This window comes from Linepithema humile, chromosome 4 (assembly GCF_040581485.1).
Source record: "Linepithema humile isolate Giens D197 chromosome 4, Lhum_UNIL_v1.0, whole genome shotgun sequence".
NCBI classification, from domain to species: domain Eukaryota; kingdom Metazoa; phylum Arthropoda; class Insecta; order Hymenoptera; family Formicidae; genus Linepithema; species Linepithema humile.
In genome coordinates, this window is record NC_090131.1 from 17,976,995 (window position 1) to 17,990,951 (window position 13,957).

The 13,957-nt window shown below is 41.0% G+C and overlaps 1 protein-coding gene across 2 annotated transcripts in view; it reads left to right on the plus strand.

The window, feature by feature from the left end:
• Window positions 1–13,957, plus strand: part of UbcE2H (ubiquitin conjugating enzyme E2H) — a 37,033-nt gene that overhangs the window by 16,043 nt on the left and 7,033 nt on the right. For both annotated transcript variants that reach the window (XM_012364610.2, XM_067353830.1), the window contains exons 4-5: window positions 12,945–13,112; window positions 13,581–13,709. In XM_012364610.2, the coding sequence (XP_012220033.1) occupies window positions 12,945–13,112; window positions 13,581–13,709 (297 nt within the window). The remainder of the gene's footprint in view (window positions 1–12,944; window positions 13,113–13,580; window positions 13,710–13,957) is intronic.

Genomic DNA, 13,957 nt, shown 5'->3' on the forward strand with positions numbered 1-13,957 from the left:
ACCCCGGCAAATGCAGCTGCGCTCGCGCACGCGAGTTCGTTTACACGCGTTCATTTTGCAGTCACGAGACAGGTAAAAGCACGTCTGTCCGTAGCACGCTGTCGAGCGTATGGAACTTTTTTAATTGCGAGAGAAATAAAAATAGAGTATCTCCGCAATAAAAAATCATCGGAAACTCTGTCGAGCAATAATTGAACCTCGTCGTAACATCGTGAAGTTGCAGAAACTCCGGGATTGCGAAATCAAAAAGTTTCCTTCGGATTGTTTTCAAATGAGCACGGCCAGTTTCGGATTTTTCCGTTGCTTTTAATTTGCTCGGTTAGATTCTGAAAGGACGGGCTGGAGTATTTAAAAAACAAAAAGTCGAAGCTCATTATGAGAAAAGCTAGAATAAGCTCGCGCTAATGAAAGAACTTTTTCTGATATTCTTGTAACGTTTTAAAACAGATCACGTTGTTAATTCTTTCCAACTACATTAGCGTGTCCGCGAAATTATCTTTACTTTAACAATACGCTTCGCATTAATTATGGTTCCTACATTTTTACTTTGCAGTTTTATGATACAGAATCTTGGAGCTCGTAAATAAGTTAAATGGCTGTAATAGGTTTTTTTTTTTTGATATCGAACGTGCTATGTGAAAATATGATCCGATATCAACGATCATTTAATTACTTTTTACCTATATCGAACATCCCATGAATTTTGTACGAGTGTATAAAGGATTAATCGCTTTACCTCGAAATTGTTGATCAGCATTGGTTATTCTCGTTCCAAGTTATGGAATCAATAACTCTGCACGCGTTTGGAGAACTTGGCAGTCTCATTACCTTCTTTGATACACACGTATTACATGGCGTACATGCGATATATAGATGGATAGATATTACTTTACACATTTAACATATAACGTTTTGCGAAATAATATTTTTTCTTTCGTAACTCGTTACGTAACTTTCCGCACAAGTCCGCGAGTGAGTCAGCGAGCACGTCTTTGCAATTTTATTAATTGTACTGGGGATAGTTACCAAGTTCCGATCGAGTCGCTTCGGCGAACTATCGCGTTCGAGGGTACGCGAGTTGAATTCCAGTTATATATCGGATGTTCGCGTTGTGCTGACGGGCGAGAATGGGTAAACGCGAAGCGCGATTTCGGTATGCCGGAACGGAAGGGTTTCATGGCGCGGCAGTTTCTTGATTGTGTCCAAATGTGTGCGGCGCGAGCTGCAAGCGATTCATTGAAAGCCGCGTATTTAACATACACCGTGTTTTCTCACTGATCAATCGAAACTTGACAACGGCGGTTAGAGAATATTCTATTACAATTGATCGAGTGGTTTATTATCGACGGGACGATGATTTAATTATACCATTCAACGATATTTAATTCCTATTTTAATAGAGCTCGTAAAACATTTAATTATACTAAGTAAAATTACAAAATTTAACACTTTTTTAAGACAAATTCTAAAAGTGACCCGATAGATAAGTTTTAATATCACTTTCCAAGTGGATGTTATAATTTTCACGAAAAATGTGTTAAGTTGTCGATAACAAATATTTATGATTAAAAGTTGCAGAAAATTATATATCGACTGTGAGATCGACTCATCTTTGTGAGACAGAAACGCAATCTCGTATTCAATCAATATATTAAACATGCGCGAAATAAGGCAATAAAAATGCAAATTTCTTTCAACATATATTTATAATATGTATATAATCTATACTTTGAGAGAAACATGTAGCACCTCGCTAGATTACCAATTATGCAAACTGGACCGATATATCGGTATTGCAAGTTGTTTGAAGAAGATACAGCCTTTGATATCTGGTTATCTACATATATTGATTGAGTTACGCGACATGTACATTATATATATAACTGTATATGGTCAGGCAATATATGCTTTAAGTATGCCGTATAAGCTGTTAGTCCAAACGTATATTATTAACATGACATTATTTTATTAGCGAGCATGTTTGTCTTATATCATATCGACTTGTGAAAATTATATAACGCACGGTGCATAAACATTTGCCACTTGTTAGCAAAGTAGCTCTTTGGGGAAAAAATTGATGCCCGGACAATGGAAAAAAATTCCTTCATATTCAAAATGTAGGGTGAGCGAGATTTCAATTATTGTATTGTTAAGTATCGATTATTTTCTTGCCGTTTCTCGTTGTGATTTTAATTGCGCTTTAGCATTGCATAATGCGCTCACCTTGACTTCGTGCTAATGTATCGGAGCCCTTGAACGGAGCTGCCGTTCCGTTTAAAATCTACTACATCAGAGGCGCGCGTGTTCGCAAAACTTTTTGCAATTTCTCCTCTTCGTCTCGCTTCCAATTGCATCATGAAAATTTTATTCATATCGGTCAATTGCCGTTAGATCATCGAGATTCGTATAATGCGAACGCTAAAATTATAACATCACTGATGTGTAGTGAGTTTCAGCAGCCGCAACTTCTTCAAGAAGTATAAATAGATTTGTTTCTAATGCCACAAATTTAACTTATCTTATCTTTCTTGGAACGTTTGTATAATTATGATGAAAAATGTTTACGTTTTTTGAATTGAAATTATTTAAATAATAACGCATTTGCAGTGCGTTTAATTTTTACATTGATGATTCCAGTGTCGATTTGTCGCGTAAGAAAGTGACGATATGAAATTCATTTGATGAAGTCTTTGAGCGGTAATCGGTATTTATATCGAAGTAGAACATCAACATACACACACAGTGCATGCAGCGATGGCGGAACATGAGCAGCGCGTACAATCAATAACTGTCGGACATAGACCGTCTAAAAATTTCCGACTTAGCGATATCGGAGCGAAAATAACGTAATACAAAAGTGGTCAACTCGCATGGTAATTAATTCAACAATCGACCGGCGTCGCTGCCGACACGCGATTGCGATCGGCTTGGAACGGAATCGCGCGACGCGCGTTATTTTTCACAGATAATTATTACAGCCATTGAAAAGTTGAGAAAAATAATAACTGATTATAACAACAGAGTTAGATTACCGGACGATAAGATTAATTTATTTCTCGCCGCGCCAAAGAGAGGAAGAGAGAAAGAGAGAGAGAGAGAGAGAGAGAGAGAGAGAACCGGCCGGAGGCATTCCTTTCATCTCCCTCGTCCGCCGATAGTTCGCTGCATCCTGTAATATTTACGTCGTATGCACATTACGCGGCGCATACGGATGTATGGAAAGCCAGCTGCATAATGAGACGTGCGGACGCGGTTGTTTGCCATTTGATTAACCAGTTCCCGTAGTGTTTTGTTTGCCGGTCATACGGTTACGCAGCGTTTATCGCGATTTTGCAAGATTACAGCAAGTATTTGGTCGATCGCATAAAGTACGAAAACAATACGAGATTTTTTTTTTGCGACGATTACGACGATAAACGTTTCGTCGGTGTCGGATGTGTGTCGGATTGAAAAGCGCGTCACGCCAGCTCGGTTTCGCCGATACCGCGACTTTTGCGGGACGAGCGGCATTATTACTAGACCGGCAAAAGCGCATCGATAAGATTGAGCCGCGTGGAATTGCCTCAAGCACGATTCGCGCGGAGAAAGACTTCCGATCGCTCTTTCGTTGCGAAAAAAAAAAATCGATTTCAAATCCATCGAAGAATCCGCGAGATGAAATTCGCTCGACATCGGAATATTTGCGAAGACGCTTGCAAGGCTTTTATCCTCATTCTATCGCGGAAGTAAGGGCGTGTGGATCGCGCTAAGTCGAATTAGCTCACTCAGTCACGTGCATCGTGCAGCGATATTCCGCGACGGTTTACCGCGTACGTAAATACAGCCGGTCGCTCGCGCGCACTTTAGTGCACAAAAGCGCGCGGTCGTTTGGGAACGGCTGTAAACGAGCGATTGACGATGTACATCGGTGATACCGCGCGCTCCGCTCCGTTCCGCGGTGACCCACTTAAGCGTTGCTCCAACACGCCCGAGGATTCCGTTCGGCATTCGCCCCGAAGGAGCCTAGAGGCGCCTGTTACACTATGATTGTTAGGAGAGTTACGAGAAATGTGTCTACGCCGCTTGTATTCCATAAAATATACAGGATATATACATTTCAGCCTCAGAAGGCAAGCTGGCGTGTCTCGAAACTTGTCAGAAGGAAGGACCGACGGAGGGAATATATTTTAGTCGGGAGAACGTCGTGTGAAATGCCTTCCACCGCTATATTTTTTACGCCCATCTTTGAGTACGTTTCGATAAACGATTCAGCTTACATAATTTTGGATTAAATTGTTGCGAATTGTGTCATAATTTTGTCCGGCGCGTTACGCTGACTGAATATTTCCTTGCTTTTGTTAGTCTAATTACGCGGTATTCCGGCGGTGCGCGTTTTTCCCGCACGATCAGTGCATCGCCCCCACGCGAACGTTAACTGTATATTTGCCCTCGCTATCGGTATAAACACATGGAGCGCGAGCCGCACTCTGCAACGTGTCGTCGTGTATATCACTTTCTGCACGCTATCCGCCTTCATTGAAGTGCGGGAGGATAATTTTAACGCGGTCGCCGAAATTGTGCAGTCTTCGTTCGTGGCTTGACAAAGAGCGGCCGTAGGAACGTCGTCTCTAGCGGTAGTCTTTCTGATTCCATTAATAGTCCTCGGCCACATTGCTCTACGTCGTGAGCTCTCTCGGAACGCTCGCTCTAGGCGGACATGCATCGCTATAGAAAGCCATCGCTCTATAGCCGTTCCGTCCCACGTTCCATTAGCGAAAATAATTGACATTTGATACGAAAATCGCGGTAACCGAGCACGATATCGATCGCGAGTCCGTCGTTGAGAAATCTCAAATATTCGCGTTGATCGCGAAGAAACGTGCGATAACGAATATATTTTTATTTAGCTTTCGAAATAATTTCTTATCGAGTGATTTCTCAATTTTTAATTACATTTTCAACTTGATAAGAATTGTTGCTCAATTTTTAGCTTGAATATTTTATGTTCAATACAAATGCGCTAAGCGAAAAGTTTCTCGTGTGAAAAGCACAGAAGCGTAGAAGCTGTTAATCGGTTATTTCTGAAAAGTGATATTGCGTGACTATCTGAGACACTCGGGATCGCAAGATGCGTGTGTCAGCGCCGAGCTTCGGAACTTACACAAGTAAATTCTAATCGCTGTTGAGCCTGGCACGTCGTTAGCAATAGCAAGGTCTAATTAGCATACGCCGTACGCGGAGCGGAAACCTCCCGATGTCGTATTCTCGTCTCAGTGCAGGCAGTTCTCGAAGTAGCGAGCGCTCGCTCGCCGTCGAGTACTCACGCGGAGAAGTAGATCAGAAGGATTTATGCGGGATTCACCGTGGAATTACGTTCGTCGCGTATTTACACAGAAATCAAGAGTCGCATTTCTGAGACCCGTCGCGTAATTATCTGCCTCTTCCACTTTTCGCTTCTCATCCTTTCCAAACTGGCCTTGCTCTCTCTCTCTCTCTCTCTCTCTCTTTCTCTCAAGAGCTTGGCCACTGTTCTTCGCTGAAAAAAAAAAAAAACTTTTTTCGCAATTTTGACCGCGAGGATATTCATTTTTTTCGAAATTTTTTTTTCCATTGCCCGCAATTCAATCCGCGTGATTGGCTTCGTGGAAAACATGGAGTTTTCTCGCAGAGGAGTGTCTCTTGGCATATCGAGGCTCGACATGATTCAATTACGTCCACCCACGGGGAAACGTGGTCGACTCGTCGAATCGTGAGCCTTCAAGAACGCGATGACGACGTATTATTGTGTAACTTTGTAACGATTGCGGAAACGATGATTCGTTCGGTGCTGCAAGAATTGTTTATTATAATGGAAATTTGATCATTCTTTTGATCATTCCTTTTTTCTTTCCATCCGTTCCATCGATCAATTTGTAATAAATTGAATTGTCCAATGTATTCGGTATCGCAAATTGGGATAAATAATGACCATCCATCTCACGCGAGAGGAGGATCTGACTTGACGCGAATTTATCGGGGAAATCTATCATGAAAACTTCATTCATCGCGGTGGAGATCGCAACGCGGGGGAGCGAAGTCTCTATATATATCCGGCCATAGATAAAAAAGTTGGACGACTTCGCTTATCGACTAGTGTCAAATAATAACTCTGTTTCTGTGCCATCGCTGCGCGATAGGGGAGAGCTTTACGCCTGTTTCACACCGCCCGTTTTTCCAATGAACCGTTTGCACATCGATTCGGCGACGAAGACAAATTGTTTACATAGTCCGGTGACTTGAACCTTTGGCGAGCCAGCTCGTCGCGGTACACGCTCACGCAGACGCGTCAATGTCCTTTCAATTGGAATCGCCGACGGAAAAGTGTCACGTCTTTTGGGCTTATCAGGCGTTGAACCACGCGTCACAAGCGTAATATATAATAAGTTATCTCCCCTCCTCCGCATTTCCATATAATCAATTTATTTTTTTAAGATTTCAATTGTCATACATTTAATTAACACTTGTCGCATGTTGTAAAATTATCACAGTTGCAGCGACGACTTGTAAAAAGGAATTTGTTGAGTCAATAAGTTCGCATATTTTTGAATCTCGAAACAAGGTGATAATTTACAGAGTGATAATTTAATTAATTTGTTTTTTTTTTTAATTAATGACATTTCTCTAATTTTCAAAATTTTATCGCTATTTTATTCAATATTTGACATTCCATTCGTCATACTTTCCTTTGATTACGGTCGAAAAATTGTGCGGAATTTTTAAAACGTTTCATCACGTTTCGAGTGTATTTTTCTAGAATCATCTGTTTAAACATTTGACTTGTTTGCGTTGAGCGCGCAAAAAAAGGTTTCGGTCGCGGGAATATGTTCCCCAAAAGATATAAGTTTTTATCCCGTTTATTTCTTTTGGTCGGCGAATGCAGACGGTGTTAATGACGAGAGTCAGCGAAGCGCTCGTTGAAACGGTTAAAACCGATGAAAAATAGCGATTTTGTCTCCTTCGGAGATGCAAAAAGCCCACAGGTCTTTTTCGACGAGAGTCCTACCTCGACCTAGTTTCCACGCCGAAGCTGTGCTTGCGTCACACTAGAAATTATATCGCGGCGTAAGGGACCCCCCTCGTAATCTCGTAAAGCCGATGGCAAATGAATTGTTGATCGGATGAATTAGTAATGTTGGATTTAATCCGGAGCTTGCGTAGGTTTGCGTCTAAACACATTGTGTTAGCAACTGCTTTGCAGATTGAAATTATCTGAAATATAATATATTCACGTCAAGTTCGCGATAACTTTTCTCATCGCGATTCTTACAGCGAGTCTATTTCGCGAAGCGGAGAACGTAATTTTCAACAAAACTAAACCAACAACTGAGGTAGCACTTTATTGAGGCACACACAATCTACTTTTTCCATTTTACGGACATTTTACTCTCTATTCTGTTGAAAACGAGACATGCTCGCTCCGCATTCGCCCAGGGTAATTGCCCAAATGCTTTATCAGCAAAAACCCGTTGCGAAGCAGTTGCTTCCGTTTAACCGCGGTCTATTTTATGCGTTTTGCCATTGATAGGGCAAAAAATCAGCCGAATTAGTTGAAGGGAACTTTTTGTTTGAAATTTCTTTTGCCCAAAGTCAATATTTTGAAAATATCTTTAACACTTTATTATTCTGATTTTATTGTAGTTATCATATGAACTCTGTAAATGGAGGAAGTTTTAATTAGTTTTATATGTATTTTTTATATTATATTGTTACAAGAAATATTCTCAGTAGAACGTTAATTTAATACGCAGTAGGAAAAATAATACACTCTGTTACACTCTCGACTGTTAATTTACTTTGATATTTGTGATGAGGAGAAAAATTAGTACATAAATTGGGTCAAGTGCTCGAAATAATAAATCAAGCGCGATGCATCTGGAGCAATCAGTTTGCGCATTTATAGAACCGTTCGTTTCGTTCATCGTTTTTTTTTTTCCGTTCAAATATTCGTCGCATCTCTCTAAAAGCTTGTTAGCTTTATACGCGCGAGCGTTTGTTTTTTTTTTTCGCGTCGCAACGGGCTTACATTATCCAAGGGCGCGCGTATCGCTCGCTGCAGCGACCATTTACGTAATTGCGAATTGCGGAGTCATGCATTTCAACGCCGAAACCGCGAAACGCTCGCGCGGAAACGGCGAAAATGGATGCTGGGAGTGCGCCGCCGTGTATCCTGGTTTGCGTTACCGTGACAAAGTGTTGCACACGCGGAAGCGCGCGCGAAGAAGTGGGTCAGTGGGTCAAGCGCGGCGAGCTCCTCCGTATCGAGCTACATCTGCGTCTGCACGCGAGCGGGGGTGCTGACTCTCGGATGTGACCTCAGCGGAGTGAGCTGCAAATTTGCGACTCACCGGGGAGTCGCAAATCCCACGTATTTAGTGCTAAACAGAGTTGGTTGATTAAGCGGTAAGGAACACGTGCGCGGATAAAGCGTCGGCGCGTTAAAAACGAAACCGTCCGCCGGGCTTTGTGTTGGCGATGAAATTAATTCCGTAATCAATAATCAGTAATTGCAGCAGTTGCAGGAATTGCGAATCGGCTATGCTCCGGATATATTTATTTACTTGACTCAATTATTGTTTAATTTAATCTCGGCGTTTTATATGGAAAGCTGTTATTTTTCGTGCGAGGAATAAAATGTTGAATTTTTCACATTTTCATTAGAATTACAATTGCGCGTTGACAAGAGCGCTAACGAGCTTAGTTTCAACTCATTAAAAACAATGGATTAATGCTATTCTGGCAATTAAAGGTCGAAATCGTGGCGTGTAACGAGAGCTTTAGCGCGCCAACTGTCGCTTACACTGCGAAATAATGTAAACGTTCGTCGTCCCCATGTTTAGACAATGTTACAATGTATGCATTGCATACATGTTACAATGTATGCATTGCTGCAAGCGGAAATGGAGTACCTTATTTGCAATTTTTTTTGTCGCTACGCCCATAGATGTAGCGGTTTTACGCGTCTCTGGATGGAAATAAAACTCACTGAGCAGCGTCCACCGACGGGATGTGCACTCTACATTGCAAACTCGCTAACATGCGACGCAGATACGTTAAAAATTTATTTTCCCCGCCGTTCTCAAATTTGGATTCGTCCGTCCGTTCCATTGATTTTTATTTATTGCTCATAAATCTTGCCGCTTGAATTTTATTGGTATTTTGGCTGTAAGTTTTATTAGTTGAGAGATTTAGCGACTTTTCATTAAAAAAAAAAGATAATTTTTTTTTTTAAATTATTAAATTTGTTTATTCCATTTGAAATATGTATTATCATGTCGATCACAAAATTGATTTGTCGAGATCAATTCGCAGATGTAATCTGTTGTTTAGAAAGCAATTGGGATCTTTCAGCGCTTTCTCTCTCGATTGTTTCGAACGAAAGCGGACGCGTTCTTTCGTAGATTTCTTGCGGTCGACACAAACATTGATCGAAACGCGAATAAAAGAATAGCACGCGCATCGAGCGTTTCCGCTGTGAAATGAATACCTGCTCGTACTTTCGAACAAATATCTGACCGAGAAAATGAGGGTGTCGGAAGTGCGAAACCGCGCGTGGAAATTATCGCCAGGATGACGGTCGTTCAACTGGTAAGTCTTTCTCAAGCGGCTACACAGCTCATAATTTTTTTATAGGATTTTAATCGCTATTAACGTATAAATTATGAGAAAAAGTCGGCCTTTCGCACAACTCATTCATCTGTTCTAATCTTCTTTTTTTTCTTATCCGAGATAATGATTTTCTATGTAGAGGCATGAAGTGTGTGAATTCCTCGCTTTGAAGCGACGACGCATATTTATGTCGCAAGCAGCGGTGATAATAATAACGATTGCGCTCGGCAACATTCATTTAAATATCGCAGTCGCCAATTTAATAAAGCAAGCTTTATTAAATTGCCATTTATAATTTTATTTCATAGAAAACATTTGAAAGATCAAAACTACAGATTACATATATATTTTGTATATGTGTGTTTCTCGATTTCCTTGAAATGTTACTCACATTACGCATAAAGCTGTGAATAAAATTCTATCCCGAATTGTAAATCGTTTAAAATAATTTGAAGGAAGCAGAGTTTGATGTATTTTAAATTATTTGCAACAAAAGCGAAACGTATGTCACGCGCTGATGTTACTTATCCTTCAACTGACACGGCACATATATTTTTGAATAAGTAAAATGCAGAATTACACATCTTGAAAACATGTTTATATATTCTGTGTTCAAGCTCGACAGCTGGTTAGATTCCGACACAACGGTCGTGTTTACGTCGCATTCAATGTGATACCGGTGTGCCGCGTAGATATCAATACTTTCACCGTGAATCCGCTGCGGCGACAGAAGTGTGCGTACACGTGTGCATTCAACGCACAGGTGGATCACGTTTCCGAGGTAACGCGGCACACGTGGCTACTCGCACACGTTTCGAAGGCGAGAGGCAGCCGAGTGTGACCGGCGGAAAGAAGGCGCGTGAGACGTGTAAACATGCGTAATCAGCGAATTTGCCGTTCACGAATTGTCGAGTCGAGAGTTCGAAGTGCGCCGCGCCGATCAAAGCACCGCCGCCTCGTAATTGGCCCACGTTTGAAAGCTATTTAAATTTCAAATGCGGAAATTGCAATACTTTTACCTAAAAAAATTTCAGCAAGAAAATGTATGAATTATGGAAGGAAAATTGCAGGCGCAAAGAGAATTAATGAGATGAAAGGAACGTATTTTGAAATCTCCATTGTTTAAGTTTCACGATAGAATTTCATATATAGCAACGCGGTTGTCTTACTCCATTTAGCTCTTTTGTTGAAATGGGAATTGAAATGCACTCGGGGGTACGATTTAATTTTTCAGTTTTCCGATACGCATAGTTCGTTGCGGCGATACATCACCGTTACAATTTCTGTGGAATAATTAAATACTCGCGAACGCAATAATCCTACTGCAAAGGGAATTCAAAACCAATTCCTTTATTTCTTTCATTCGATTAATTAATTGATACGTTTGGCACGCACGATTTATTTTTGTACTTCGCACAGCGGAATCGATTTTATCTTTTTATTTGACGTTTAATCATCGCTTGATATCTTTATCGATTACTAATCACTTCGTCGTTGTTGTAATTATCTGTGTCACCAGCGGCACAATGTCGCTGACGAATTCACCTTGCCGCTTGACGCAACAAAGAATCGCAAAGTCAAATCGCGCTCGTTACCTTTTTTTCGCGAGTTTCCGCGACTTGGCGATTGTACAAATATTGGTGCCTGACTTTACGAATGTCGAGTGCGGAACATTCGGCGAGCATATTTCTGAGGTTTTCACGAGTTGAATCGATAAGTCGTCGGTTAATGGATACTCACGAATCGTGCCATACTGAGTCATCTATTTCTCTATGACGCACTGCAAATCAATGAACGGAGGCTCTATGCCGCTATACAGTCGCTTGAAATCTATTTTTATTATCTTCTTGCATGAAGGAGAGTAAATTATGCAATCTTGCGACAATAATTAACAACACGCTTGATCAGTAATCAAAGATTATTTCACATTGAGACAATTCTCATGCATTTCCCTTTTTGATTTGCGATTGTTCGATTTGTTCTAATTGTAAACACTTTTATAATTTACGATTCTAATTGGAACTTCGCTCGGCGAGGGGAATTTGGTAGACAGGAAGTACTCTCGCGGATGAAGGGTAATTTATATAAGAGAAACGAGCGAGCTCTTTGCCTCTCGTCGTTCGCTTCGTTGTCGAGTAGCACCGTCGTCTGTAAAAGTCCGTGCTCATTGTGCGAATCTTCGCGATCTCTTACTTTGTGCAAAAGGGAGAAAGCTCCCGGCGAAGTTTTCGGCCGAGAGCAGCCGTGTGTTTCGACTTTTCCCCGACAATGGACGATCTCCCTTCGCGCCGCGGGAATTATTCCTCCGCTTTCCGGACGAAAGGGGCATTCCGCGGAGAGCGGCTTTACCGTTGGACGTTCCAGTTTCTCGGATCTATCGCAAATTACGAGATAGCGTTCGTCCTGCAGTCGCGTATCGCCGATAACTGTACGTGCAATTGCTGCATGTAGTACGAGCGGCAAAATCGCGGTCGACACTAACGTTCATTTCGTTTTTGCGAGGCGAGTTCATGCGGGCGCGATGAGAAATGATTACACGCGCGATTGCCGCACGATGCACGATTGGAAACGTGAATTTCGACGAGGTATTGACGTTTTCGGTTATTCACCCCGATTGAACGGCCGTCACCGGTTTCCGAGAGCCACGACGCTGTCGTCTCGCGATTTTTGGCTCGTCGGTGCGCGTTGAAATTCGGTTAAATAATTAACGAGCATATCTCGCTTGTGCGGCTTCTACCTCTTCTCGTGTCCTAAAATTTGCAAGCAAAATAATTTACGATGCTTGCAAACTCGGTCATTACCGCAATTTAATATTTGTTAACAATTATACGCATTTATATGAATTCTGAATTTTTAACTACATTTATTTACATTATTTGCCGATAAAATTATGCAGTTTTAATTTGGAAATAATTTCGCGAGAATTTTTAAACCTGAAAAATCACTGCAAGAACAAGCCGTATATTTGTTCCATTTTTTATTGAATTCTTTTATCTCTCTGTTTTTAGGAACTGAGAAAAAAATTTATATTTGCGATATCCACGAATACTAACAAAACGCATAGCAATATATAGCATGCCACGTATTGTGAATTTTTAAATGGGATCTAAAAGCACTCCGCGAGATTTTTCAAGTGAAAAAAAAAGAGAAACATTACGCAGTTATTCCCGGGTTGATGAAAATATATTTTGCGCGATGATAATAAATTCAGTTATGATCTTTTAGCGGCGAATGGTCTGTTTATCGAATCATGTTATTAGCAACGGAGATTAATTATAATAATTAAATATCTCACACAATTGCGTATAATTGTATTGCAGCGCCGTACGAGGGTGGGATATGGAAGGTGAGAGTTCACCTGCCGGAGCATTATCCCTTTAAATCCCCGTCAATCGGTTTCATGAACAAGGTCTACCATCCCAACATTGACGAAGTCTCAGGCACTGTATGTCTAGATGTTATAAATCAGGCTTGGACTGCCCTTTACGGTACGTATTTTGCTGAAAAATCTTTTAAACAACGGCCAGTATCGCGCATTTTCGTCACTCAGTCTACTTGATTGTTTCACAAAAAGTAAATTAATTCAGACTTTATTTTAAGAATTATATCGTTGCTTTTTTCAGTAATACGCATTTTTTGTAATCTTGATGTTGTCATCTATTGATCCAATTTTAGCACATTGCACACTAAATTACTGTAAAGATAAGCATATATATGTCGTTTAGATATGAAGAGTGCTTGATAAAAATGATTGATGTTTTAAAAGGAGAAACCTTGACAAGTTAATGAACGTATTTCAATTAATAACCGTAAATTAGCGCTTGAAATTAATTGGTGTTTGTTAAAATTTAAATTTGGCAAGCACTCTATTAAACGGATTTTCATGTTTCTTGCTGAAAATAAAACGAAAAATTGAAAAAGTGATTATCGATAACATGCTTTTGTTTTTCTTTCAGACTTGTCGAATATTTTTGAATCTTTTCTGCCCCAATTGTTAACATATCCCAACCCAATCGACCCTTTAAACGGCGATGCTGCCGCGATGTATCTTCACAAACCTGAAGAATACAAGAAGAAGGTAGCAGGTGAGTATGTCGGCTTAATAGGTTTCCCCGTAACGAGACGCGGCGGAACGAAACGACGAATCATTATGAAAGTTTTACGATCGCCGTTAATCAACCCGTCTTTCTTAACCGTAAAACTCCCCCCCTCCCTCGTAATTGTTTACGTTTCGCGGACGCGCGTATTGCCGCGCGTCCGCGCGCCGCGCGCTCACGGACGCTCATTCCAGCTCGCAATGCAATTTCCCGTTTTCTGACTTCTCTCCCGGCAG